Source organism: Tympanuchus pallidicinctus, unplaced genomic scaffold (genome assembly GCF_026119805.1).
Source record: "Tympanuchus pallidicinctus isolate F22 unplaced genomic scaffold, pur_lepc_1.0 scaffold27, whole genome shotgun sequence".
Taxonomy (NCBI): domain Eukaryota; kingdom Metazoa; phylum Chordata; class Aves; order Galliformes; family Phasianidae; genus Tympanuchus; species Tympanuchus pallidicinctus.
Genome location: NW_026294744.1, coordinates 5,424,181 through 5,451,152, shown reverse-complemented (window position 1 = coordinate 5,451,152; position 26,972 = coordinate 5,424,181). Strand labels below are relative to the sequence as shown.

Sequence of the window (26,972 nt, the reverse complement as noted above, 5' to 3'; positions counted from 1 at the left end):
TGCCTTACCTGTGTGCACTCTGTAGTGAATGGCTATCACAAAACCAGCGCATTGTGTCCATGATGGAGATCGAGCAATCAGGGAAATGCACTCAGGTTTCACAGGTTGCTCTGATATACTTGCTTGCTGTGAGCTTGCTGTGCTGCCCTACAGTCTAAAGCATAGAGTCACAGAATCACAGAACAGCTTGGGCTGGAAGGAAATTAAAGCCCACCCAGTTCCAATCCCCTGCCACGGGTAGGGCTGCTACCCACTACATCAGGCTGCCCAGGGTGACTTCCAGCCTGGCCTTGATTTCCTCCAGGGATGGGGCATCCACAGCTGTTGTGGGCAGCCTGTGCCACTGCCTCATTGCCCTCTGAGTAAATAATGAAGTCTCCCTGAACTCTTCTCTTCTTCTAGCTTAACAAGCCCAATCCCTTCAACCTTTCTTCACAGGAGAAGTGCTCCAGATCTTTGATCTTTGTGGACACTTTGGGCCACTGTGGACATCCTATGAACCTATGGACCATAGGATGGTCACAATTTGGTTTTTGTCTCGCTTGTTTTTAGAAAAGTCAGATTCCGTCAGAGAGGCTTTGCCTAGGTTTTCCCAAGCTGTTGATCTGACACCAGTCCATTTTTAAGCCTGTGTGTCTGGGGCTCCTGGTGGGAAGCCTAGCAGGGCAGGATCACTGCTCACCAGCCCATCTAGAGGAGCCTGATGCAAATCTGGCCCACAGCTGCTGATGTGAAGATCTGAAATAGACATTATTTAGTAAAATATTTTAATTAAGCTGTGTGGAAACACACACTGTAATGGTAGTGCAGGGCTGGAGGAAATTCCAGATGGGGCAGCACTGCTCAGAGAACCTCATTCATCTGAGGTGCCTTCATCTCAAAAGCCTGCAATGCAGGACAGCACATGGCCAGTGCTCCTGTTCCTGGGCTGCTTTGGGTGCTAGAGCAGAAGCATATGATAACCTCTAACCTAATCCATTAAAAGAAGAACATTAATAGCAGCTGCAGGTGCTGCTCCAGACTGGTAAGTACAACTCGGATCCAGGCTTTGCATAGTTTCTGTCGCTCTCCTCTTGATTTGCAGAATGAAGCAGGTGTGAAGCCCCTGAAGGGACCCTGTAGTTCCAGTACAGATAGAAAACCTATTAGAGGCACACTGAGGTGAGAAAGCATTGTTTTCTTGAATGCCATTAGTCATTGTGTAAAATAATACTTTCAACAAGGAAAAATCAGAGCAATTACATGCAGATGAAATGGTAAGTAACGGTGTCCTTGTGCCGCAGGGGACTGGCCGAGGTCACGGGCACAACTTTAGGTATTGCTTCAGGAGTTAAGTATGCGCACGAGAGCTTGCAGGGTCCAGCCTGACGCTAGAGACTCTCGAGGATCTGCTTTCAGTTCATTTCACAGAGCCCCCGTCAGGCTGCCCCGCGCTGTAACGAAAACTCTCCGGGATCTCCCGTTTCCCTGCCCGCCCGCTCCGCCAGGAGCGCAGGGGCTCTCAGCCCTGATTTCCTCGCCGCCAGCAGCACAGCTGGCTGAAACTTCACGTTTCTACGCTATTTTAATTGCGTTCCTTGAGGCGCTCTGTCTGCCGGCGCCGTGAGGAAGCAGCCCGGCTCTCCCCGCGCCGTGCCGGCTCGCCATGCGGGCCCGCCTCCCGCCGTGGCAGGGCGCTGCGGACGGCGGCTCCCAGCCCGCCCCCTGCCCTCCGCCCGCCCGCCGCTCGCACGCCCACCGCCACCCGTTCCCGCTCCCCGCCGGCTCTTCGCCCTCGCTCGCGGATCGCCGGGCGCTTCCACCGCTGCCGGGCTTTGTTCGGCTCCGCGAGCCGCTTTAGCGCCCCTCGGGCAGGGCAGAGATCGGGCGGGCTGCCCCGGGCGGAGCCCCATGTCCTCCGTTCCTATCCGCTCCCCGACGCTGCGGCCGCACAGGATGAAGAAGGACGAGTCGTTCCTGGGCAAGCTCGGCGGGACGCTGGCGAGGAAGAAGAAAGCCAAGGAGGGTGAGTTCGCCCGCGCGAGGGAGGAGAGAGGGGAGAGCGCATCCGAGTCCCCGTCCCTCCCGGGCAGCCCGCGGCGGGAGCGGCGGGGCTGAACCCCCTTTGTTCTCCGGGCGCGGGAGGGCCCCTGCCGCCGCGGGTGGGCGTGGAGGCGGCTGGGGCGCTTCGGTGGCCGCTGAGCGGCGCCGGTCCCGGAGGGGAGCCCCGGCCCCTGCTTCTGTAAAATAAACTTCTGGGAATAAAGGTGATTGTGGGCGTCTTTATTTCTCTGTAGAGGCGCGAGAGTGGTAAAGCTGCGAGGGAATGATTAAATCCACCTGTGTTTTGTTCCCGGTCTATCCGTGGCTTTTACAGCTGTCTCGCCCGGTGCTCTTCCATAGAGGCGCAGTCCCAGTGCGCCAGCGTGGGTCATAGAGGGCACGAGGGTGCTGGCGTGCCCCTTCTGTGGAGGAGGTCCTGACAGTGGGGCTGCGCCCATCCCCGGGCACACAGCCTGGCGGGGCACCTCTGCCGTGGCCTCCTGGCCGGGTGCTGCCGCCGCCGCGTGTTTTCCCGATCGCCTGTTCGCACCAAAGGCTGTGCGGAGATAGGACTGCGTGCTCTGAAGCGGCGCGGCTCCCTATCTGCAAAAAAGTTGTCTTGCCAGCGGACTTGATAAAGATGGCCTGGCCCTGCGTGTGTGCAAACTTTTCCCCTAAGTGTCTGCTGCTCCGGGACTGCGCACTTGTTGCCCTCTGATTCCCTTACTGACCCAATGCCCGCTTCTGTGGTGGAACTCATCTCCTTGTTCCAAACCGTGGCCATCTGCACATGTGAAATCTGGATGTTGGTTCCATATGCCTCAGTGCAGTTGGGCTTTCTGGTTGGCTGACATCAGCCTTGGCTTGTTCTGGTGCCTGATGGATGTGGAGCAGGGAGGTAATTCCAGTGTCAGTCTTTCTGAGTGTGCTTTGCCCTTCTCTACTCATTGCCCCTGATATTAAGAAGGCATTTTGGTAACATTGGGGATACTTGCCCTCAAAAATGCAGCTTTGGGAAATTGCTTCTATTCTCATAGCTCTTTTGGTGTGGCTTTCTGGTATTTCCCCTGTTATCTATTTTTAATCAAGTTTCTCCATTGTGGTTGTGCTGAAGAGCTGCTGAAACAGCTACGCCTTTTTGGTGATGTCACTTACTGATGAAGGAAGGTGATAGAGAAAGCCCATCCCCAGGAGGGGATGGTGGCACGTGCTTGGAAAACATACTTTACTTGGAACTGACTTTCAAACCTGAACAGGTTGACAGCTTTGCTTCCTCAACAAGAAGCTTCAGTGTGGCAAGGTGATGTTTATTAGGGTAAGGTCTGAGGCCACTGGCTTGGTTTGCTGCTTTGGCAACCCGTGTGGCCACAGCTCCCTTTAGCTCTGGGGTAGCAAGTTTTAGCAGCTGCCTTTGGTGCTCTTTGGAGACTTGTATCTTGCAGTGATAGCGTGGTCATGCTTATGCCAGTGTGAAGGAAATGGAAGTGTGTGACTCAGCTTTTAGTCAGAGTATTCCTTCCAGTTTCACAAGGGGAACAGAGAAAAGACAGCGCCCATGCCTGCAGACCACCTCCTCTGCACAGTTTATGATGTGTTTATGCACAGCACTGTGGTGCTGCTGTTTTAAGGGGAAATAGCTTACTACTCTTCTAGATTCTCCTCTGTTGGAAGTTTTAAGGCCTGTGGAAGGCATGCTCTGCAGGTTACTGCACACCATAGTGGGGTAGCTCTGAAATGTGGGCCATGGAGAACACAGCTCTGACCAAGGGGACGAAGGGTTCAGCTGTGAAGAGGTGCTGTGCTGGGATCAGCGTTGGGGAGAGAGGCTCTTCCAAAGCTTGCACTGGGATATGGGCACAGAAGCAAATTGCAGGGCTGGAAGCTCAGTCTTGGTATGTGATTGTGAAGCAGAAGTAAGTTGGAAGCTCACTGAAATGGTACTGAATTGAGTTGACTGACCACATAAGAACTGTACAGGCAACTTTCTCCTGGGCTGAGGAACCACTCCACCCGTGGGGACTTCCTTGCTTCCCTTCAGGCAGCTGCTGCTCAGCACTCAGTGGACCAGCAGAGGTCAGTGATCTTCCAAAACTAACTACTGTCCTTCCCACCAACTGCTGTCCCCAGTAGCAAGCTGAAAGCTTGGCTGCTGTCTTGCCACAGGCAAACCATTCTTGCCTCTAATAGCATGAGAAGTAAGCAAACCAAAGCTCTTAATACATTTTACTTTCGCTAGCGTGTCTTTTGTATCACAGCATAAAGACAGGCCTGCTATGTGATAGAATAAGGGGGAATGGTTTTAAACTGAGACAAGGGAGGTTTAGGTTAGATATTAGGAGGAAGTTTTTCACACAGAGGTTGGTGACACACTGGAAAAGGGTGCCCAAGTAGGCTATGGATGCCCCATCCCTGGAGGCATTCAAGGCCAGGCTGGATGTGGCTCTGGGCAGCCTGGTCTGGTGGTTGGTGACCCTGCACATAGCAGGGAGGGTTGAAACGAAATGATCGTTGTGGTCCTTTTCAACCTAGGCCATTCTATGATTCTGCAATTTTATTGCCATCTTGACTGTATGTGTGTACAGACCTTTAAACTGGTCCATGCAGCAGTTGGAGTCCAGTTATATTATCCTTTTATTGTTTGTGCATGACTTGGCCATGAGCTATATAGCTCACAGAATCACAGAATGGCCAGGGTTGGAAGGTACTTCAAGGATCATGAATCTCCAACCCCCCTGCCACATGCAGGGCCACAAACCTCCACGTTTAATGCTAAACCAGGCTGCTCAGGGCCCCATCCAACCTGGCCTTGAACACCTCCAGGGACGGGGCATCCACAACCTCTCTGGGCAGCCTGATCCAGTAGAATGATGCTGAAAAAAGGTTTTATTACTTAATAGGGGTTTCTTTTTTAAATTGTGATTGGCAGCCATGCCATAAACAACTGTTACATGTGGCTATCAATCCATAAGCAGCGGAGTGTAAATATTTTTTGGCAAAGTCCTTCATAACATGCTATAATCTATTTCTAGGGAGCTTATATTCAGAGGAGTGTTCACTAGGCTTATCAAGGCTGTCACTGTAAGTTTGTAACTTTTCTTTACAGTGGGATGGTAAATACCCATTCCTGAGTATGGTGATGATAGTGACTATGGTGATATTCAAGGTGTTGACTGTGGCTTGTTAGTAACTTTGCTGCTACTCCTGCTTTAGCAGCATGGCATGGTGTAGTGCTTTGTTAGCAGGTGCCTGGAGATGAGGTAGGGTTACGATTTCAGGTCCAATTCCTCAACATTTTAAGAGTAAGATTCTGTAACTGCTTGGAATACTTGGAATTTGTCCCTCGAACCTTTGCTTTACACCACTGCTTCTTATACTTTTGTTTCTGAATTGTTATGACTGAACCGACTTATTAGTCAACGCTGGCTTAAAAGAAACAACAACCACTGTTGTTCATTGGGAAACAGTTTTTAATCCAATTTCCTACAGCCGTGGTGTGTGATCTCACTGTCTGACTCCTTCCTTCCTCTTCCTTCCTAGGAATGTTTTTAACCCATCGTTTGGCTAAAAAGGAGAGAAAACTGCCAGCCATCAGGATGATTAAATGACCACAAACTTTGTCAGAGCGAGCGACCAGTTACAACAGAAAGATCTCAGTGGAGCACCAGCACAGGAAAAGCTATGAGTGATCTCGAGCCATGTAGGATAGGAAAAAAACCACGTGGGAGGGAAGCTATAAGGGAAAAGGAACTGTCTATGGGGAGAGTGCTGGGCGGGGTTGTGTATTTCTTGATGTTACAATAGGTTGTGACACACACTGTGAGAAAAGCAGGATGTGTTAATTCCAGTGCTCATGTCACCACCTGGATTACAGTTTTTCCCCGCATGAGGTTATATGGAAATGTACATAAAATGTTCATTTGCCTGGTGTTACTGTGAAGTAGCTTTGTCTCGGTATACCTTGGGCATTCAACGCAGATCTCTGCCAAATCAGCTTTAAGTAGCTTAGGAAACTGTTGGAGTGCTGGTAGAACCCATAGCAGATGCTGGCTGTGAGCTACTTTTCAGACCCTCTAAAATATACAGTTCTGAATAATGCTGTATTTTATCTGCATTGATAAAAGGAACTAAAAAATACACGTGTCTCCTTTTTCCTGTTGTTAAACAAGTGATGTCCTTGTACTGAAATAAAGGAGCTATTTTGCTGCCAGTTTCAATGCTGGGTTACTTCCAGTCCTTTGATTTCCTCTTGACACTGTAGGAAAGACGTGGGCAGCAGGTGTTTGGCAAAATAAATTTTCTATTATTATCTGTGTGTGTATCTATACATAGGTTTTGTGGAGGAATCAGCCAAGGGAATACAACATGCTTAATTTTGCTCAGTGTTGTTTCCCAGTGACGCAATTGAGGGTGGACGTAGAGATTAGGAAAATGCTCCAGAAAAGAGCAATGTGTGGTGCTTGTCATCAATGTTGGAGAGAACTGACTGCTGCAGGAGGCAGCTGCATAGTATAAAGCTTTATGCACATCAGGGCGGATTGAAGGAGTGGTTTTAGGGTCTGTGCCTCTGTGTAACAGTGAGATGCTGTACCTGGGAATATTTTCCTGCCTCTCTGGTGTTGGGGTACTTGGGCAGAGGTGCTAAATTACCACCTGTATCCAGCAGCACTATGCAAGTTGAAGCTCATCTCCAGATTGTTCAGGTAGAACTGCTTGTGCTGCCCAATCCATTTCAGCTTTCTTGAGGGAAGAACAGGAGGAAATAAGCTTACAAGCAGAATTAAATTGGAAGAAATTGTTTCTTCGTAGTTCCTTTAAAATTGATGGGGCTGCTTGTGCAGGTAATTGCTCTTCGGAGAAAGAATTGGTTCAGAAGCATGTTCCTTAGATCTACCTCATTGCCTCTTTGTATGATGAGTACATCTCAACTCCAAGGTGTCCCCTTGAACACAACAGGATGGGAGAATTGGAGTTAGCTTGGAAAACAGATCTCATTATCTTTCATTTGAACAGGACACGCTGAATGCTGTTAGAAGCTCTGTTTTCAGTGCTGTCTGTTGCATAGTCTCTAGAGGTGTCTCAGTGTGAATGCGCTGCAAAAAATTGAACTCCTCTGTCTCAGTGTGTTATAGCTTTGCTTTAGTGGCTGCTTGAGACTTCTAACAGAAGTATTTAGCTTTGAAATGATTCTGAGAGGTGCCTTTGATGTAGATCCTAGAAAGATACAAGACTGTAAGGCAGTCTTAACTTAATCTTCATTCACCTTGCAGGTGGCACTCATGCTGGCAGTGTTATTTATGTTGGGGATTTGTCCTGCTCACAAGCATTCTTTGCCAGGATGGATGGCTTTTTGTGCTGGCTGTGCTCATGTGTCCTACCTCATAAGCTGGTGCTGGAGGAGTAATTACTTGAATTGCTCTGATGTGGAACTGGCCTTTGGTGTTCAGTTGATGCCCAGAATGCTCAGGATAGAGTCTGCTGCTGCTGAGTGCCTGTGCTATACTCCTGAGGGGCATCTGCGTTTCTGACAGGCAGTGAAGTGCTGACTGACCTAAAGATACCTGCTGCTCCTGCATTTCTCACCTGAGAGGAAACAAATCTGCCTCCCATAAATCTCTGAGACACAACGTGATATAAGCTGCTTCTGGTTGCTTTTGACTATCTGCTGACCTGATAATCACTGTGTTTTAAGGCTTTTCCTTTTAATAAACTGGTGGTAGAACTTGCTCCATCTTCCGTTAATCTCCGTGCTTGTAGTGTATGGAATTGAGTTTGCAGCTGGATGGAGAGACAAGTACAGAGTGCAAAGGGTTGAGTTCTGTGTTCCTGGTTCACTCAAGAATGTTTGCTGCAGTCTGAGAGGATACTTGGCAGGAAGCACATTGATTTGTGCATCATCGTGGGCTGTTGCTGCTGCAGTACTTGATCAGAAGATGAGATGGATGCTGGTTAATCAGAATTATTTGCTTTTAAAGAGAAGAATTGGCATGTAACGATATTGAAGCCACATACCTTTCTGGATAATGCGTACGCATCCATATGTGCAGACATAAGCAAATTCAAATTGAACTTTCTACTGTAAATTTAAGCAGAGAAAGAGTCCTAAATTTCCAGTCAGAACCTGCAGCCTAATTGCTGAATTTTCCTGTAGGGCTCATCTGTACCTCTGACCAGATCTGTCTTTAGTCTTGTCTTGCTGATTCAGTTCTGATCTTGTATTCTGTTCTGGCAAACGTTTTATTGTAGATAGTTTATGTCAGTGTCTCCACCAAGAAAAACTTAACGTGCACAAGAATAATCTTTTTAACAGTGTCATAAAAAATCATGTTTTACTCTTGTAACCATGTCAAGGCGAGGATGGTTTGTCCTACACAACTGTAGGTATCGTGTCTCACTGACGCAGTAGAGTTTCCAATTACAGTTGAAAGTTTTTCTTCCACACAGTCTGCAGCTAGAGCATGCAAAATAGCTCTGCTGCTCTGCGATCTGGATTGAAAAAAAAGTTACTTGCTGCTATATAACAAAACCAGACATTCTAGAATTGTTTTATCTTTGAAGTTAAAACCATTAAAATAAAATTAATTGTAAGAACGCTGGTATATTTTATCCTAAAACCTTCGCAAGGTGCTTATTTATGCTTTCAGATTGTTAAAAATACTAATGCAAGGAATTAGAGAGTGACTTCTTTTCTCCTTAAAAGCTAAGCTACCTCACTTCAAGGCAATTGTCCAGCGATATCTGTTTCTCTTCATTTCTTCTAAAGGTTTTGTTAATGTTGACATCTTCGGAGAGACTTCCTCACGCAGGCATCTGGCAGTTTCGCTTATGAGGAGCATATGGATGAGCCCTGTGAGACTCTGATGTATGGAGGGCTGCATGCGGAGCTGATGTGGAGTGGGGGAGCTGCAGGGTTGTGCGTGACCTCATGCAAAGTCTGTGCAGATGCTGTTTGCTGAACAATGTGAATGGGGGATCCCTGATCCTGCTGGTGGGTCTGTGCAGAAGATTAGGCTGTGCTCTGCAATGCCTGTTATCGCACAGTTTTAAGTGCTTGTATTTTCTTTAAGAGTTGTGGTACTTCAGATCTCCTTATAAATACAAATATACCCTACTGATTTGCATGCCGGCAATACAGGAATCTAGAAGACTAAGTATAGCTGTGCATAGCAGTGCATATGTATTTTAAGAACTGCTACAGGCCAGCTGATCCAAAAAACACAAGAAGCTACTCAAATTTTTCAGCACAGTGCTTTGAGCTTTAGATCATACCTTGATGTTGGAAGATCTGGGAGATTAGCTGGCAAGCTCTTTTCATGGCAGAAGCGTGTCTGAACAACTTGTTGCTAAGGGATCTGAGGTTATATGGTCTGCAGTGAGGCCAGCGAGAGGCAGAATCTGCTGGTTAGAGGGCCTGGTGTTTCAACAGTTAAGAGTTTTGCAATTTCATTGGGATGAAAATTTTGTGCGTATATCTTCTGTGTACAGTTGTCATGAACACAACTGAGAAGCTTCAGGTTTGTAGGCTGTAGAAGCACTGTAGCTGGTACTTGAAAGCTGCTCATGAGGGATCTGCTTTTTGTTTTCAAAGGGAATCATGTGGTCAAATCTTTGGGGCACCACTAGAAGTCTTGACTTGCCAGCATAAATCTATGAGGGGGGTCTCTGTTGGGATTCCTGGGAAATGATATGTCAATGGGAAAATAATAGTACTGATAGATAGATATATGACATGAACAAATAAGGAGGAAGAGTTTTCTTCATGTGGCATAATCTGTTTTTGTTGTTGCCCATGCTGCTTCTGATAACGCTGAAGGCTTCAACCTTTCCTTATAACCCTGGGCTCTCTTTCCATTTTTAACCTTTCTGTGCTCTTATGTCAGTGGTCTTCACTTGGTCTTCACTGCACCAGCAAGCTAAAGCCATCTCTCAAACTCCTCACAATTGCTTTGGGAGGCCAGAAAGCTGGCAAAAAGGAAGGAAGGGGAGATGGTGTCTTTTTTTTGCTCTGACCTCTGCTCATTGTCACAAACATCCAGGTTCTTTGTGTGGATGGATGTTTGGTTGAGGAAAGCAGCAGTTTAAAAGTCAACCACATGGCTCCAGACCTATATCAACCCATGCTAGTCTGGACTTGATTGATGGTGTGGGTTCTGTCATGGTACAGATTATCTGTCACGGTGTTCACTGAAAGGTGCCTTACTCTGCACCATGCTCCAGTTGCACTCTTTGTTGTGGTGGCTTTTGTGTTTGCTTATCCACTCTCTTGTACATTCTCTGTCTGCGCTGTGAAATGTGCTGTATGTGTGCATTGTTACTAATGAAGCTTAGTTTCTCCCTCAGGGCACTGCAAAATCAGGTGATGCAGTTGTCAGAGCTGTTGGCTGCAATTTGCAAAGTATGCATGTCTGCAGCAGGTTTTTCCCTCGGTATAGGGCACATATGTGCAGCGGCCCTTGCTTTATGTGCTGCCACTGTGACTGTGGTGTACGTGCCTTTAGTAGTCCTCAGACGTGACACTGGCTCTTCTCTAGGCTGAGGATGGGAGATTAAGGGACGTGTGGCATGTGTTGTAGCTAGGAGGGGAGAAGGTGAAGGGCAGGGTAAGCACTGGGTTGGCTCTTGAGGCTTCTGCTGCATGACAGGCTGCCCAGTGACAGTACACACCAACTCCACCTCTGCACCCTCAGCTGTGGGCAAGGGAGCTAAACCAGCCTGACTGACGTGGGTGACAGTGACCCCTGTTTGCCTTTGGGAGTGGGCTGAGTGTGGAGGGGAAACAGGAACTCTGTATTGTGCAACCTGTAGATCAGTGACCAGTGGATCTCTCTGGGGTGAAGTGCATTCAGCCTGCTCAGATGTAGGCTTCCTAATTTGGGCTCTTGTTGGCAAAATAGAAAGCCGTGAGAAGACAAAATTTTTAACTTTTCTTATTATATATGTAAAACGTATTCTTATTTTTAACTTTTTTGTGTCATCCATGTATATATAATTAAAAGTGGAGAAATATTTGGCTAATATGTGTGGTTTTAGTATTATGTAGTTTGAATCTGTCTTAAGTCTTGCTCTGAAAGCCAGATGTGGAGAGAACATACACACCTGGCAGCGTGTGCTGGCCTGGAGCTGTGGGCGCTTAAATCACTGTCACTTCCTCATGGGAGAACATACATCTGCACAGCAAAGCTTCTATTTATAAGTGCTGGACATGTAATTTGTTACTGTACGCCATCTGTGGGCTTCTCTCCAGAACCTTTAGGCTCAGAAGGGAGGCCTTACCATGTTGTTCTGGTTTTGGCTTCCTCAGGGGCAATTGAAAGGATCTTTGGGAATTCAGGTTTACCTCTCACTGATTTTTTTTTTCCTCCAACCTGGCTTCCTGACAATCCCTGAAACCTGTCTGGTGATCAGATACAGTTTGTGTTTTGTTTATAAAATAGGCAAGCTGCTCTGACTCCTGGAATTCCAGTTCCTTCTTTAGTTCTTTCTTTCAGTAGTTGAACCGTAATGAAATACAATGGAAAAAAGAAATAGTGTTTTATCCATTATAGCTGCCATGTGGCCTTATTACTGATCTTTTTATTAGCTGAGGTGGTTGCATACATGGTCTCTTTGGAGTAGGAAAAGAAACTGTAAGAGCTGGATGAAGAGAAGAGTGATTCTGATGTCTTCATGGAGCACAGAGTCTTTTTCACTGGCTTTAAATAGAAAAATGTGTAATCCTTAGAAAGTGTCTTTCCACTAGGTCTGTTTGGCAGATGTATGTATATATGTTATTAAACAGATACAGACTTTTGTCACTTTTAAAATAGAATGGTGGTGTTTGGTCTGAGGCTTGCCTAGTCCAGGATACAGATTTAGGGACAGTGAAGCTTTGCAAATTAATAGTGTTTCCTTCAGAACTTGTAGAATAAAAGAAAGTACCAGGGTGTACAGGCTTGTATTTCCTAATTAATATTCTTCCTCAGCATCAGGGTTGTAAAATCGTCCCTCATGGCTATTGTTGGCCTTCTTCTCCATGCATTGCTCCCAATACTTTTGTAGTGAATTGGTTCCACTGGAAAATTAGGCAGAATGCAGGAGTGCATAGCTATGTCTTGAATCTCTAATGAATTCTGTCTGTCAGAGATCTTGACTGTATAATGGAGCCTTATGTTTGGGAAAATATATTTTAATAAGATGCGAGATGTCATGCTCAGATTGGTCCTGCTGTGCCAGATGACTGTATCTGTCAGCAAACCAGGCTGCCTCAATTGCATGTCAAGCAGCGTCTGATGCATGAACTGTTAAGGCATTTTTTTGTATGTGAAAGTGGAGACACAGTCTCAGGTAATCTCATTAACATGGCAGTAGTCCATGTTCGAGCTGGACCTTTGCAAGTCCTTGCAGCAACATTTTTCTGAATCTGTGGAGCTGAGTCCTTTGAGGGTCCCTTGACTGGGGCAGAGAGATGGTACACGAAAGATGAGAGGCAACTGGCCTTTGGTACCCACTATCTACTCAGTGGTTGAAGTAGAAAGGTTTAAACTTGTTTCCATGAAGTGTCTGGGATAAGTGGGTGCTTGAGAGATTTTCCTTTTACTACTCACACAGATTCAGGCTTACAGTTTTCCCTCTTGGCCATTTACAATGTGTCAAGATTAGGCCACAGTCTTGAAAATATCTGCTTTTACTGCAATACTGCAGGTGTAGTTGTATTAACTCAGTGAGAGGCTGTAGCTTAAATAATCATTTTGGATCCTATCATTATCATCATTATCATTTAGTTTAGCGTCATCTAGTTTAAAATATGTGGTCACTGTGGCTGTTCTCTGCTGACATCAGCATATGAGCTGTAAGAAAGCTAAGGAATTGTGTTTGACTGAGCCATTATTTTGGCATTTGTTTGTTTTATATCCTGTCTTTTCAACTGTGTATTCCCGGTTGTTTAATTCCTGTCATTTACATGTTAACCAGACAAGTCATAGGCACCAGTATCTGCTGATGTAGTTCAGGATCTGTTCTTCAACCAAAAAAAAGTGTGTATTTCTTTTCTGTAAGTATCGTGTATGTCTTTTCAGTAATTGCAATTTTTAGTGACTTTCCCTTCCATTCATGGTGTTATGCCCGAATCCTGGTAGAAGGTATCCTCACTGGGCTCCTTTATTTGATAAACAAAAGTGATGTTGATCCAGTAGTTGGTAAGAGGACTGTCAAAGAATGAAAACACCTGAGCATGTGAATTCCACTTACATGCTGAATGCACAGGCAGTGGTGAGCACTGCTGCTCCAGAGAGGCCAAACAATTTGCTGTGTTGCAGCACAGCTACCCAGGTGATTTTACAGAACAAGATTTGGAATGTGAAAGATTTCATACTTATTGGAAGAGCAGAGTAACTGATCCATGTGCAAGAAAATGGGGTTAAAGATCCTGCTGTGACCCTACACAGAGTCTCTGCCTGAGGGGCGGTTCTGCTGGGCAGGCTCTCAAGCCATCTGCCATGCAACGAAGATGGGCAGCTGTCTCCTGGATTGTATTAGCAGGAGGACAGCCAGTGGGTTGAGAAGAGTGATTGCATCCCCGTGCTCAACATTTCCTAGATCCCAGTTGGAGTACTGTGTTCATTTTGGGCTCCTTGGTACAGACTGTACTTTGGAGCACGTTCAACAGTAGGCCACCAGGATGACTTGGGGCTGGAACATTCCTGCTGTGAGGACAGGCTGAGTGAGCTGGGCTTGCTGAGTCTGGGGAAGAGGTGAGTTCAGGGAGATCTTCTATAAGCAGCCTTCTAGAGTCTGTGAGGAGATTACTGAGAAGATGGAGCCAGATTCTTCATGGTTGTGCATAGTGGAGGAAAGAGAAAACAGGAATAAATCGAACCCGGTGAGATTCAGACCAGAAAAAGGGAAAAAACTTCTTAATGATGAGGACTATGAGGCCATGGGACAGGATGCGCAGAGGCTTTGTGCAGTCTCCATTCCCAGAGGTTTTAAGATGTGATGGGATAAAGCTCTGGACAGGCAGGTTTGATCTCAGAGCTGACTGTACTTTGAGGAGAAGGCTCACATAGAGACCTCCTGAGGTCCTTTCCACCCTGAGCTTTTCTTCTGATCTTCTGTGGCTTCCTAGGAAGTTAGATTCTTCAAGGGCTGCAGTAAGTGCATTTCATGAAAGGCACGACAATGACAAGTCTTTGGCATAATGATTTCTGAGCTTGTGGGTGTACACGGGAGCTTTGTTTTCCCATCAGGGGCCTTTGACTCATTTTGCATAAGGTACTAGTAAGAGTACAATTTTTTCCTCTCTTTCTCTGTCTGCCTTTCCACTGAGAAGGAAGACATGGATTTTACCGCTTTGCTGCACTGACTGCTTCTTTATGTGAGGGAGTGTCAGAGAGGCTGTGTAGTTGTAAAACTCTTGGGAATGACCAGAGCTGAGTTCAAAGGTCTTCAAATATCTAGCCTCACTGGAAAGCCACCTTTTCTAGCTTTGGAGATGTGATATTATCTGTGTGAAGCCTTTAAAAGAGACCACAGAAAGCTGCATGGCACACTGTATGAAACATTGGCATGCTAACCAAATAAGCAGATAATGTAACTGCACTTGTTTTTGATACTTGGTGGAACGTGACATTATCTTGTATTGGCTTTTGTTTCATGATCACATTTTCTTATTCCTTGAGGACTGTGTTGGGGAGACTGAACTCGAATGGCAATGTGAGGCCTGGCTTCTTTTTTTCGGTGTGGTGTTCAGCAGCATGGTTAGGAAATGATAATGTCTCATACTTAAACCAGGCAGAATTAAGTGTCTGAGTAGTCTTGTTGGAGCTATTACTTTCTCTGTACTTTTCCCTTGTGGACTGACTTATCTGACCGTGGGCTCTGAAATGTGAACTTTCTGTTACTGTGGGGTTTGTAGCTCTTATCACTGAAGTGGTTGCCTTGGCAGTCTTCCTGTAAGCAACAAGTAAAATAATTTTCCACATATCACTGGTCTGGAAACCCTGAGGAAACTTCTTTGTATTTTTTCAGTTTGCCTGTTTAGTGAGATCTTTCAGTTCATTTTCAGTACATATGTTTACTGCCTTGGATGCAGGCAGGTAGGAGCAAAAAGTACTCAGAAAATGTTGTGTTGGCTGTTTAGAATAAAGTTTGAAGTCTGAGGCACTGCATATCCCCTCTTTAGTCCTGTATGTTCTGTTGAACTGAAATCTAATAATCACCAGAAAATCCTAAATATACGTGTTGCAAACACAAGTTTTTTTTTCAGAGTTTTCCTTGTCTTTCTGAGTGACATTTGGGCAAGTCCATCAATTAGTCATATGCAGTTTTTGTGGTTTCCAGGATCATTTATCTCAGCTTACTCTTCCTGTAGAATCAAGCTGCACTAGCAGAAAAAAGATGCTTTTTTTGAATTGCAAGTCATAGCTCTAGCTCCTTTCCATTTGTGTAGAGCTTGTTTGTTGACTTCTGTACCATCAGCTGGAGAAGACAGTGCTTTTGTGTTACGTTGTGTGTTCATCTGCCATCACTGCCTTCAAAAGTGAGTCTGTTCCTCTGTACTGCTCTTGACATATTCAGAAAAAGAAATAACATGAAATGTTTTTGTATTTACACAGTAGACTGCTTTTGGTGGTTGTCAATCTCTTTGCCTCTTTGGAAATGGGGTTAAGGATGTGGGGAAGGTGGTAAAAGCAGGTAAAACTACTCTTGCTGCTAGTTGGCTAAGTGGGTTTAATTTGGGTATCTACAGATGAAGTCTCAAATCACGAGGGAAAGGCAGAAAGAAGGTAGTGGAAGGATGGAAGTAAATTCAGTCGTATAATGAATTAATTGCCATGAGCAACAGTAATGACTTTTTTGATACTGAGCTTGATGAATTTTGAGCTGTTGGATTTGTATATGGGATCAGAGAAAAAGCTTGGGGGATGTGTTAAACCTCAGTGCTGTTTTCTCTGATATTGTCATGTTGGAGAAAACAAGAATTGAATGAATGGACTGGGCATCTCTATGCCTGAATGATGGTTTCAGCTCTGCTACTGACTCCAGGTGACTGGCTTTGGTAGGACTCATCAGACTTGCATATCTTAATGAGTTGATTCTGTTTTTTGGAGTTGGTTTTGGTTAAAGAAGTCTTTGTGATGCTTGGCGCTCCTTGAAATCAGTCTGCTTTGGTAGAGATCTCAGACCAAGCCCCTAAACTGTGAATGTGTGGTTCCCTTATCTTTGTTTTTAGAACTTGTGACACTTGCAGTACTGTGGGATTAGCAATGTAATGTCAGTGCTGGGAGACTGAAGCAGAGCTGACTAGTTTGGCCTGTCTGCAGAGTATGCTACCGAGTGCTACTTTCCTTACTTGAAAACCTGACCTGTAGCTTTATATATGTTTTAAAACATCATTCTTTTCCTCAGTCTTATTTCTGCCACGTTCTTCTATTCAGCCATTGTGTATCTGCACGGTAAAATTTAACTTTATTTTTTCCCTGTCTCATCTGGTTAGTTTTCAGCCACACTGTGCCCATGCTGTGTCGTAGCATGGGTTCTGTGCATGAAGAGGAAGGGGTGTGTGGCAGCAAGGGATGGAAGCGAAGTCTGGAGTGCCCCTCTGCTGGCAGCCTGGATGCCTGCCCAGTGCAGACAACTACGTAAGCATGGCTCAGCACAGTAATTAAGGAAACAGGAAGTAGGGACTCGCCACAAAAATGATGAGTCCCAAGGTGGAGTTTTTGTTTCAGCTCCAAAGCTCTCTATATGCTGTGTTTAAGCATGCATCTTGCTTTTCTGCCTTATGGAATCTATTTCTTTGGGTTCCTGATTAAGTGTTTACTGAGTTGGTGTTAGACTTATTGCATGAGTGAAGCAGAAATGCACTAAAATAGACAAGATAAGTTCTGGCCTTGTCCTGTGCAGCTGCAAGACTGGAGGAGGGTTGATAGGTATGCTGGAAGGACCCAAAGCTGTACAGAGTGGCTCTGCATTGATACTGTGGGCTCACCTTGGCTTTTATCATTATCAATCTGTGCCCATGCAGCTGTGGGTCAGCTCCAGCTTTGTCAGGTTTTACCAGAGCCAAATTAATACCTGCATAAGGGTCATTTTTTGTTACTCAGCAGTACAGCAGCACTCGTCAATTGGCTGCTGTGTTGCCTACAGCTGATAGGCTAAGGGGAGGTTTCACAGTGTGGTTTGTGACTGGATGAGGGCTGGAGGTTCCTTCTGGCATGGCAGCACCTGTGTTAGCATCCATGGGGCTGTGCGGAACATTGAGTTGAAGCAGAGAACTGGTTCAGCAGGCAGCAGCTGGCTTTATGTGGAATTCATCTTTCCTGCTGCATTAAAGTGAGCCCTGCCATTATGGCTAAAAATCTTTCTGCTTCGTAATAACAGATCCTCATTTTGTTTGGTTTGGTGTAGCATTGCCAGTGCTGGCAGTGTTGTAAGCTGCTTGTGGTTGCTGTGGTCTGCTTGGGGCCCTTTTCTCCCAGATTATGTCTTGCCACCCTTAAGTTTGCCTTCCTCATTCTGGGGTACTGTTACATATGAATAGCTTGCTTAGGACAGCCATAGCAGTGTTGGTATTGTCTCAACACAGGTGTCACCCACCAAAAATGCAATATTTTTTTCATCACCCCAACAAAAAATAGCTCGCTAGGTAAGAATTTTCAAGGGAGAAAAACTGAAAACAGTATTTCACTGTCACAAAACTGGCACAAAACAAAGCTCCAGTTTTTTGTAAAGGTTTCTGACTGGTTGACATTATTGCCTGTGCTAACATCACAACCGATACTGTTTTAACACTGACAAAAACAGGGGGGTGATCTTTGTTCAGGCAGTCACAGAACAGGCCGCGCTCATCCTTTTAAGTTTAACTTGTCCATATCTGCAAGTGTGGCTTGCTTGTTGAGACCGAAGCAAAAGGATTATTACAGCACTCTTCCAAAAACTGTCTTTAGCTTTAAGTTTCTACAAGTAGCAAAGTCTGGCTGTTGTGGGTGCCTTTTTTGCTTGCTGGGGCATACAAATAATTTCCCTTATTACTCTTCTGTTTTGAATGCAGTCTCTCAGTGCAATGCCTTTATGTGGATTTGAAGCAGTCTTTCCCTTTGATCTGCCCGGGGATTATTAATTCACTGTTGTAATTAACGGAGGCTTTGTCTTTCTCCTGCAGTCTTTATCAAAAGATCTCAGAGCCTTTTGTAAATGTTAAGCGATTTGAAATGCGGCAGAGGCTGGTGAATTGTGTGTGTGGTTCATCCCTAGAACAGAGACAAAGAGTCTCACTGTATTTCCTTGCACTGTGCTTGGGGACTGTTTGACATGTGCCAGTACAACAGTCTTCTTTAGAAATACCAGTTTTTGCCAAACTCTCTTTTTTCTTTTTTTTTTTTTTAATGTTGGCTGTTCCTTAGGAGGAATTATGTGGTGTGTACGTCCCTCTGGAGGAGGGAAGGAGTGTTGTGCCACTGGTCTGCATGCGGTACCAATGGAGTTTTGTATCAACTTTCCAGTTTTCAGAACTCTCAGGATTTCAGTTGCAGGCAAGCAAGTAGCTGGTTGAAAAAGTACCACTGGTCCTGGTTGTATCTCTTTGAAGAGCAGTGAGACTCTGGGGGCATGAGAAGAGCTTTCTGTGCAGCGCTGGTTGTACAGTCTGTGCACGTTTCCCTTTTGCATGCTGCTTGTACCAAAGAGGATGACAGTTACTTGAACAAGTCGTGAATAGTAGAGCCAAGAGTAATAAAGCAGCACAATAGCTTCCAAAATTAGGGTTTAATCATGAGATGAAAGTATAAAATGTAAAAGCTGTGGTCCAGCAGTGCTAAGGAGACAGCTCAGCATTGGTTGAGTTAGAAGGAAAGTACTATACCCAGAGCCCTGTGATGGTTCTGTGGCAGCTGCTGCTTTCTGTGGGAGAGACTGAGCCCTGTAGTCAGAAATAACCAGGGCTAAAATTAAGTAGCATTTGCTTTTGTAAGAGGCTGAAGCTTGTGGATGGCTTTTGAATAGCAAAGCAGAGACCAGTAAAGACTTAAGAGATGAACTCCACTGTATCCTTTATATATATATATATATATATATATATATATATATATATACATATATATAAGACTAGAATTATTAAGTTGAAGGGGAAAAGGATGAAATTGTTGCCATGTTTGCTCCTTCTCAAAAAGGAGAAAGGAGAAACTTCTTTCAGTGCTCCTGCTGACTTTAAAGGTCATTTCCCTACTGTGAGAAATGCTTGACAGCTGTGGTGGTGCTTCCACCATCCTGCAGCTGATTGCTGCTGTTCTTTGCAGTTTGCGTTTAATCCCTTGCATCAACACAGCCTGCCTGGCTTACAGATATAGTGCTGTTTTGAATGTGTGTGTGCAGTCTGGTTGTTATATTAATTTTTTGGAAAGGCCAGCGCAGCTCCTGCCGTGACAAAATTGTGTTGACTGCTGATACTGCCAGGGACTGTTAAAATGTCGGAGAGCTGCCAGGAAGCCCTTGCTGCTTTCCAGGGGACTGGTAAAGAAGTGACCTTTTTCTTTTGAATTTGAATTTCTGGATGAGGGAGATACTTTGGGCTTTGGCTGAATGTCTTGGCAACTTGCCCATCCATCATTGCTTTTGGACTCTGCTAGAGCTGGTTGCCAAGGGCCCAAAGGAGTTGGGATGCCTAGCCCACTAGTTGAGCATCAGCTCAGCGGGGGGATCCCAAGCCAGACATCTGGGAGGAATCCCAGCTAGTTCTGCCAAAGCTCTTTCCAAGGCACTGTCTTTCTGGATCTGTATTTACACCTGGGTTGCTCTGTGCACGTTCACAACTCAGTCGACTGTCAGCCAGTGTCACCTTAAGGCTGTGAGCATTTAGCAGAGCCTGTGCTGGGAGTCAAGGTGGGGGCATGCTCTCTGAGCAGGGGACCATTTCTTGGGTGCTAGGGCAGTTTGCAGGAGATCTACTGGCATGGCTGAGTGATGTCTGCTATGGCATGCTGTGCTGGTGCAACAAACAGACCAGTTCAGAGCAGAAACTGTGTCTGCTGGAGCCAGTCTGGGCTAAGCAGTCATAGTCTGTGTTTGTGCTCCATCTCCTGCCTCTGCTGTTGTCCCCTACTGCAGCTTTCCTGGCTGCCCTGTAAAATGGAATTATTGGGCTTTGGAGAAAGATGTTTGATGCAGATCTCATTGAGAGTGCAGATGAAGAATTACTCCAGTGCAACAGGAAAAAAACATTTCTTGCAGGAAAGGGCAGAGGAAAAGAAGAGGGTCTGTGAATGGGCAGGTGGATAGCAGGCAAGAAGCAGCAGCCGTACCTCAAGTGGGACTTAGTGTGGCTGATGTGCAAGTCCAACTTTGATTGCGCTAAAATGTGCTCTTGCATGGGCAACTCGTTTCTTTACTGTAAGTATAAACCTTACACTGAAAATACTGTTTCTGGTAAGTTGCAGAGGCTAGCATTTGCCGATCTGGCCACAGGAAACTCTTAGCAGAGAAAACATCAAAAATGCTGTCTGTGAAGGACTGTTAGTGTCCTTGCCCTAGCCAGCCAGCAGCCTGCCATGCTAGGTGCTCGGCCGTCTCCAGAAGTGACAGGGACAAGGAGGATTCCTTGTTGGGAGCTAGTCTCAGGGTGCCTGTTCCCTTCTTCTGGCGCCTGCCTCCACCAGACAGCTGAGAGCTATCTGAGTGCCTGCTCTGATATCATTGAGCCCAAATTAACGAGGCGTTGGCAGCCTTGAGGCGTCAGCCTCTCGTCCAGTTGCTGCTGCCCCTTCAGCACTCAGCCCACCCGTGCCATTTGTCTGCGGATGCGTGTGACAGACCTCTGGGTGCTGGAAGGGGCAACATGGCAGGACTTCTGTGTAAGCGTCGCAAAAAAGGAGGTATGTGAGGTTACATTTCCAGCAGGAGTCTTTTCCTCAGCTAAGAAGGTGGCATAGAAGCTCCCTTTAACACAGGCTCTCTGGGCAGCGGGTTTTGGGAGGCTCACTACTGATGCAGCAGGGGAGGATGCTCTGGTCCTGTTGTGGGCAGAGCCTCACTGGGTTTGAAGGCAAGTACGAGGGCTTTATGTGGCTCTCCGTGTCATGAGGGGGTGTTGAGGGTGGGGGCTTAATACACACATCTATATTGATGGTTTTTTTGTTGTTATTGTTTAGTAAATTGTTTAAGAACAAGATCTGTGTTAAGAAGGGTTCTTGATATTTAAAAAAAATGAGCAAGTATGACATAATGGAACTTTTGAGGATAAAAACAGTTCAGCTGCATTTAAAAATTTTATGTCTTGAGGTGTATGCAGTAATTTGTTTCTATAGCACATCGCATGCATTCCTGGCCCCGAGAAGCTTAGGAAATCTCTTCTGCATTTGTAGAACACTAGTTAAACCAGTACCCTGTCCTTACTGAACACTTGATGTTCACAGATAGAAGCAATGCTGTAAGAATCATAAGAAAGGTACATCTAGAAAGAAATGTGATTTTAAGTGGCATGTGGGCATTTGTAGTTAAAAGAAGGCTTAAAAAATATTCACCACTGGTAGCTAGTTTCCACATAATTTTTCTTATGCCGTCTTGTGGATGGATTCCTGTTGGCAGGTCCTGTAGGAGCTGCTTGAGGGAGAAAGCTGTAGTTGGGAGCATGCAAACAGTGCAGGGTAGAGCATGCTTTGAAAGCTCCTTGGCCTGGTGACTGAGGCCGCTTAGCTCTCGGACCTTTGGAGAGCTTTCATGCATTCATTCTTAGTTTGGGAAAGTGGCAATTAAGTGTTTATTTAACAGTGACATTTAATCAGGTGATTAAATCTCAGATGCTGTGTTTGGTTTGCAGTTGTGAACTTTATTCTGCTCCCCTTGCAAAAGCTGTGCAGTGTAGAGAGCAGGCCACACACAAATGCTTTTAGCTGTTGCTTACACAGAACTGTCACTTAATGAATGAGTTATTGCTGTCTGTTTGTATCTTCTGTTTCAGACGCGTGTATTTTTAAAGGTTCACTGTAAGTAGTTGTTTTCTGTGTTTAAGAGGAGATAAACCTCAGAGACCGTATAAATACTATAGTTCTGCTAGGACTTTCCTTACTATAAAGTCCTACTATACTAAGCAATTGGTTGTTTAGTTCCTCCCATGTAACATTATGTAAGGAGGTATTTTAATATCCTTCTTAATGATGCAGAGTACCATACTGACTTTCCAAACTGAGAGCTGTATGTTTGGGAGTGTGAAAGATTCCAAATTTGTCTTCACCAGACCATGCTACATCTATTTTTCAGCCACTGTCAATGCAGGAATTAAATATATTTTCATTATTTGGTAGGATTCTCTGAGGCTTTTAATGAGGCCAGTAGCAAATAGTGACTTGTGTTCTGCTGTTGGAAAAAGTGGTGATGAGGGGTGGTAGTGCTATCAAAAGTGAATTAGATTTTATAGTTAATTGTCTGCTCTAGATCAGGCAATTTTGCAGCTCATACCCCTTCCTTCTGGAGAAAGAAGCACTCTGACATTACTTTTACCATAGTGTTGATTTTCTTGCAAAATATTTTTAGCTGGTAGACTGGTGACTCAACTCAATTTAATAAGAAGCTGTGGATGGATGTTCCTTGGATTTTATTTTCCACTGCAGCTGCAGTCCTTCATTCTGTAAAGTTTGGGTTCATTCTGAAATGGATCTACAAGATACCTGCTCTTATTATGTCTCTTCTGCCTTTGCATATCTGCAAACTTTGTATTTATTTCAGTCTTTCTATTTTTCCCTTCTCAGTGAGTGACCTGCAAGAAGAAGGTAAAAATGCTATCAATGCGCCAATGAACCCAAGCGCTGTGGACATCCATCCAGAGGATACTCTCTTAGGTACAGTATGCTACAGACCTTGACTATGCAATTACTGATTACTTGGTCAATGAATTTGCAGAGGAATTCCATTCTTCTCTGGTCATCCAGAAAACAAACAGCAAGTTGCAATTTTGCAAAGAATTAGAAGGAAAATAGTGCTGGGATTGTCTGCTTAAGAGTTGCTTCAGTTTCATTAACTCATGGTCCAAGGGTATCTCACTCTATTTTTCCTAACAGACATCTTCCTTTGGTAAAGAAGTATCTTTACACATGTAGGTGGGGAACTGAAGGATCAACTCACAGAAAGTCCATAGCAAAGAGTGTGTTGTGGTTCCTATGGGACCATTAAACTGCCTTAACTCAAATGTATGTGCTTCACTGTCCTTAAGTGGCAGATGCTATTACTTTAGTTAGTTTTGCCTCTTTTAAGTGGTGGTGCAGCAAAATGGGATCTGATAACCAACAGATCAGCATTTACTAGGCTGAAATCAGTAATTAAATATGATTAGGATGAAATATGTAAAGCAAGCAGTGCTTTGTAGAAAGAAGATAAGTTCCCCTCCCCACCAAGTCTCTTAAAGAGTAGCAGCATAATTTTATAGATTTGATAGATTGTATTTGATTCTCAAACAGAACTTTTTGGTGAATTGTGTGTACTATTATGGGTCAAATCTTGTTCAGGATTTCAGTTAGAAACTTTCTGGGTGTGTAGTGGGTGCCACTTCCTTACAGCAAGACTTCTTGACTCATCCCAATGAATAATGGGGAAGTAAAGGAATGGGGAAAAAAAGCAACAGAAAAAAAGCAGGTTTCTCTGTAGGTTTTTTTGAAATTTGTGGTGTGTCTGGATAGAAGGACCTTATTATTATTATTATTATTTTTAATAAAGAATAGGGACACTGCAAAATACGGAACGCAAATGTCTGGGAAAAGCCTAAGGTAACACACACAGATGGTATAGTTTATCTGAAGTGTGAGTATTATATTTGTCATCTGAGAGTAATGAAGTCTAGCACTGTGATTAGAGTTGCTGTAAGGCTACCTGTTGGTTAGGGAAGGGACCGAAATGCTGCTGTAAGAGCAAAGCACTGTAAATGGGTCATTGTTGGATTTTAAAGAGTTATTCAATCCAAAGTAGCACTGACCTGACCTTTGGTCATACCAAACACCTATTCTCCTTTGCTGTCATGCAGGAAGGAACTGGAAAATCAAACAGAAAGTAGAATTCTATATTACTTCTCAAGATAAACTTAAGGGTTCTACAGATAAATTAGTAGGCAGTGTTTGCTATCTGCTTGAACAGATCTAACTTAAATCACAGCTGTCAGTTTACTACCAAATGAGGGGTGCAGGGAGAGGTCTACTTCTTGAAAGCATGCAGCAAAATTTAAAATATGAGACTTGCTCCAGGTGTTTATTAAATACTAATATCCATATCTACAGGAGCATTTATACGTGCATGTGATGTATCTGTCCACACATGCTTTTGTAAAGATAATTCTGCCACAAGTTGGTTAGTTGTTAGCTTTACTGAGCGTAAGCTGATTTTGCTTCCAGTTATTCAATATTGAGTCATCCATCCTAAATGTTAATCTTTACATTCTTGCCTCTTGTGGTTGTTTTGCTGGCCATTGGAAAGTATTTCTCAGATCTTTCCATCTCACAGTAATGGAAGAAATAGACTGTTCACATGAAAAATGTATTTTATGTTCCTCCTCCAAACATAAGTTGAACTGATGTAAATTTGAGTCATTTTCATTTCCTAGAAGTTAAGCAGTTCTTACAACCAGGGCCATGTGCATGTGACCCTTGCTATGTGCCAGGTTTCAGGGAAGCAGAATGTGGAAGCACAAACTGTCAGTTGAGGTCTTAGCAGCTGTAGTGTCATAAGCTTGCTTTGCTTTTCAGGATAGTGTAATTTAGGTACGGTTTTTAAAAAAAGAAATTACATACAAATTGAGGAGAGAGAGGGAAGTAACCGGCTGTCCTTTTTGGCATGTTAATATTACCATGCCCTACAGAATACGGAGGATGGTCATTTTTCTGATGTGTTCTGAGCTGGAGAAGGTCAGTGGAAACAGTCTTATTTTAGGAAGTTACTATCTTTCTGTGTCTAAAAATGCTTTGATCACTGGATATTCCCCTGCCAGCTTGATGATTGGACACAGTCATTTCTATATCAGCTGACAGGCCACTTCATGAGCAGTAATTGTTGCAGTATTTCAAGTGTACATTTCTTCTAACTAGTTTCCCATTTTATTTGGACAGAGGAGAATGAGGAACGCACTATGATTGATCCTAACTCTAAAGAAGATCCTAAGTTCAAAGAACTGATCAAGGTAGGATATTAGTTCTTTGTCTTAAAATCTTGAACTACTGAGCCAAAATCATTTACAAGCTGATTACCAAACATACAATTAAGAAGGAACAATTTGTTACTGAAGTGTGTCTGTGAAAACTAAGGACAAACAAGGCTAAAAGCAGCAATGAGAGAAACAAAAAAGGCTGAAGGTTCAAGTGCCCATGGTAGTTATGGAGTACAGCTCTACTGCCCATTCTTATACTCTTGTGATTATTAAAGTGAGGCTCAGAGCTTAACTTGGATCTATCTGCAGGTCAGTGCACGTAAATCTAGGTTTCTTATCTCTGTGAAAATAAGGAAAGAGCCTTGGAAAACCTTAGAGAGATTTCAGAGAAGGCAAAAGTCAGACCAAAATGAGCAAGCGTGTGGTAGGCACACTGCTATTTTTCTTGCCCTGTATTCTGTTGTATTAAAAGAAGAAAAAGAGAAAGAGTGCTCCCACAAATTGTTAGTTAAAGCCATTAGAATTTTTCAGCTTCCATGCTGAGTAACCTGCTGGTCTCCGGGGCAAGGACAAAGACCAACAGGTGAGTGAACTAACGGACAACTTAGGCTAACTATGCGCACTTTGAAGCCATTGTATATGTGAAGAAGATGGCACTAAGCTAAGCAGTGATTTGCTCTTCCATGAGAACTTGCTAACTAACAACCTAGTAATTCAGTTGCTTACAAGTTCTTAACCATCAGAGTTTGTTCTGATTATCTTTTATGTAATTCCTACTGTTTTGACTTGACTTTTGTGAAAAGAGCCATCTCTCTCCTAGATCTTCAGTTTTGCTTTCAGTGGCTTCTTGGAGCAGAGGGTTACATCCATTCTGCCCTGAATGTGGAAAGTGGCTTTGGTTCTTTGTTTTGCACGGTTCTGCCTCTTATTTTTTCCTTTTCTTGATTATCCCTGTATTTATATTTTATGTAGCAGAGAGGTAGGAAGTAGCCAGTAATTTAACCATAGGCTAGGGCGAGGGCCACAGTGTCCTGAGTGTGTGTTGTGGCTGGAGACATCTACCCAAGATGCTAGCAAGATGATAATGTTCCCAGCTGTGCTGATGTGATGTATGGCTTCTTCCCTCACAGAATCACAGAATGGCCAGGGTTGGAAGGGACCTCAAGGATCATGAAGCTCCAACCCCCCTACCCCATGCAGGGCCACCAGCCTCCCCACTTAATACTAGACCAGGCTCCCCAGGGCCCCATCCAGTCTGGCCTTGAACACTTCAACACTTGAACACTCCATCCAGGGATGGAGCATCTACAACCTCTCTGGGCAGCCTGTTCCAGCACCTCACCACTCTCATAATAAATAACTTCCCCCTGACATCCAACCTAAATCTCCTCTCCCTCAACTTAAAACCATTTCCCCTCGTCCTGCGGTTATCAACCCTTTCAAAGAGTTGATTCCCCTCCCCTCTGTAGGCTCCCTTTAGGTATTGAAAACCTGCAACAAGGTCACCCTGCAGCCTTCTTTTCTCTAGGCTGAACAATCCCAGGTCCCTCAGCCTGTCTTCATACCAGGTATTTGATCACAAGTGCTGGCAATTCTAAACAAACATTATATATTTATAAGAAGTGTTTTTGCTTGTGATTCCTGCTGCAGTTTCTCTTTGTTAATTTAACATCATTAAAAAATACATATCTTTTTGTTGTTGGAAACAACCATGCAGCTGTAGCTAGGTGGGTCTGAAAACTTCGGATAGTGTGTCCATCTCAACATAGAGGACTGGTTGCAACACATTCATTTCAGGAAACCAGGTTCACTCTATCTACAAGCAAATGCATCACAAAATGTCTCAGCAAACTGTTCA

At 44.5% G+C, this 26,972-nt stretch overlaps 1 protein-coding gene across 5 annotated transcripts in view; it reads left to right on the top strand.

The window, feature by feature from the left end:
• Positions 1 to 1,725: 1,725 nt before the first annotated feature.
• The window catches only part of PARVB (parvin beta), a 59,254-nt gene continuing 34,007 nt past the window's right edge, over positions 1,726 to 26,972 (top strand). Inside the window, exons 1-3 of one of the 5 annotated variants that reach the window (XM_052690729.1) lie at positions 1,726 to 2,005; positions 22,737 to 22,826; positions 25,077 to 25,147. In XM_052690729.1, the coding sequence (XP_052546689.1) occupies positions 1,891 to 2,005; positions 22,737 to 22,826; positions 25,077 to 25,147 (276 nt within the window). In that variant the 5' untranslated portion in view covers positions 1,726 to 1,890. Of the gene's footprint in view, positions 2,006 to 15,435; positions 15,536 to 17,218; positions 17,332 to 20,730; positions 20,865 to 21,955; positions 21,975 to 22,736; positions 22,827 to 25,076; positions 25,148 to 26,972 lie in introns of those variants that run through there. The other 4 variants (XM_052690726.1, XM_052690727.1, XM_052690723.1 and 1 more) reach the window with 4 other exon arrangements.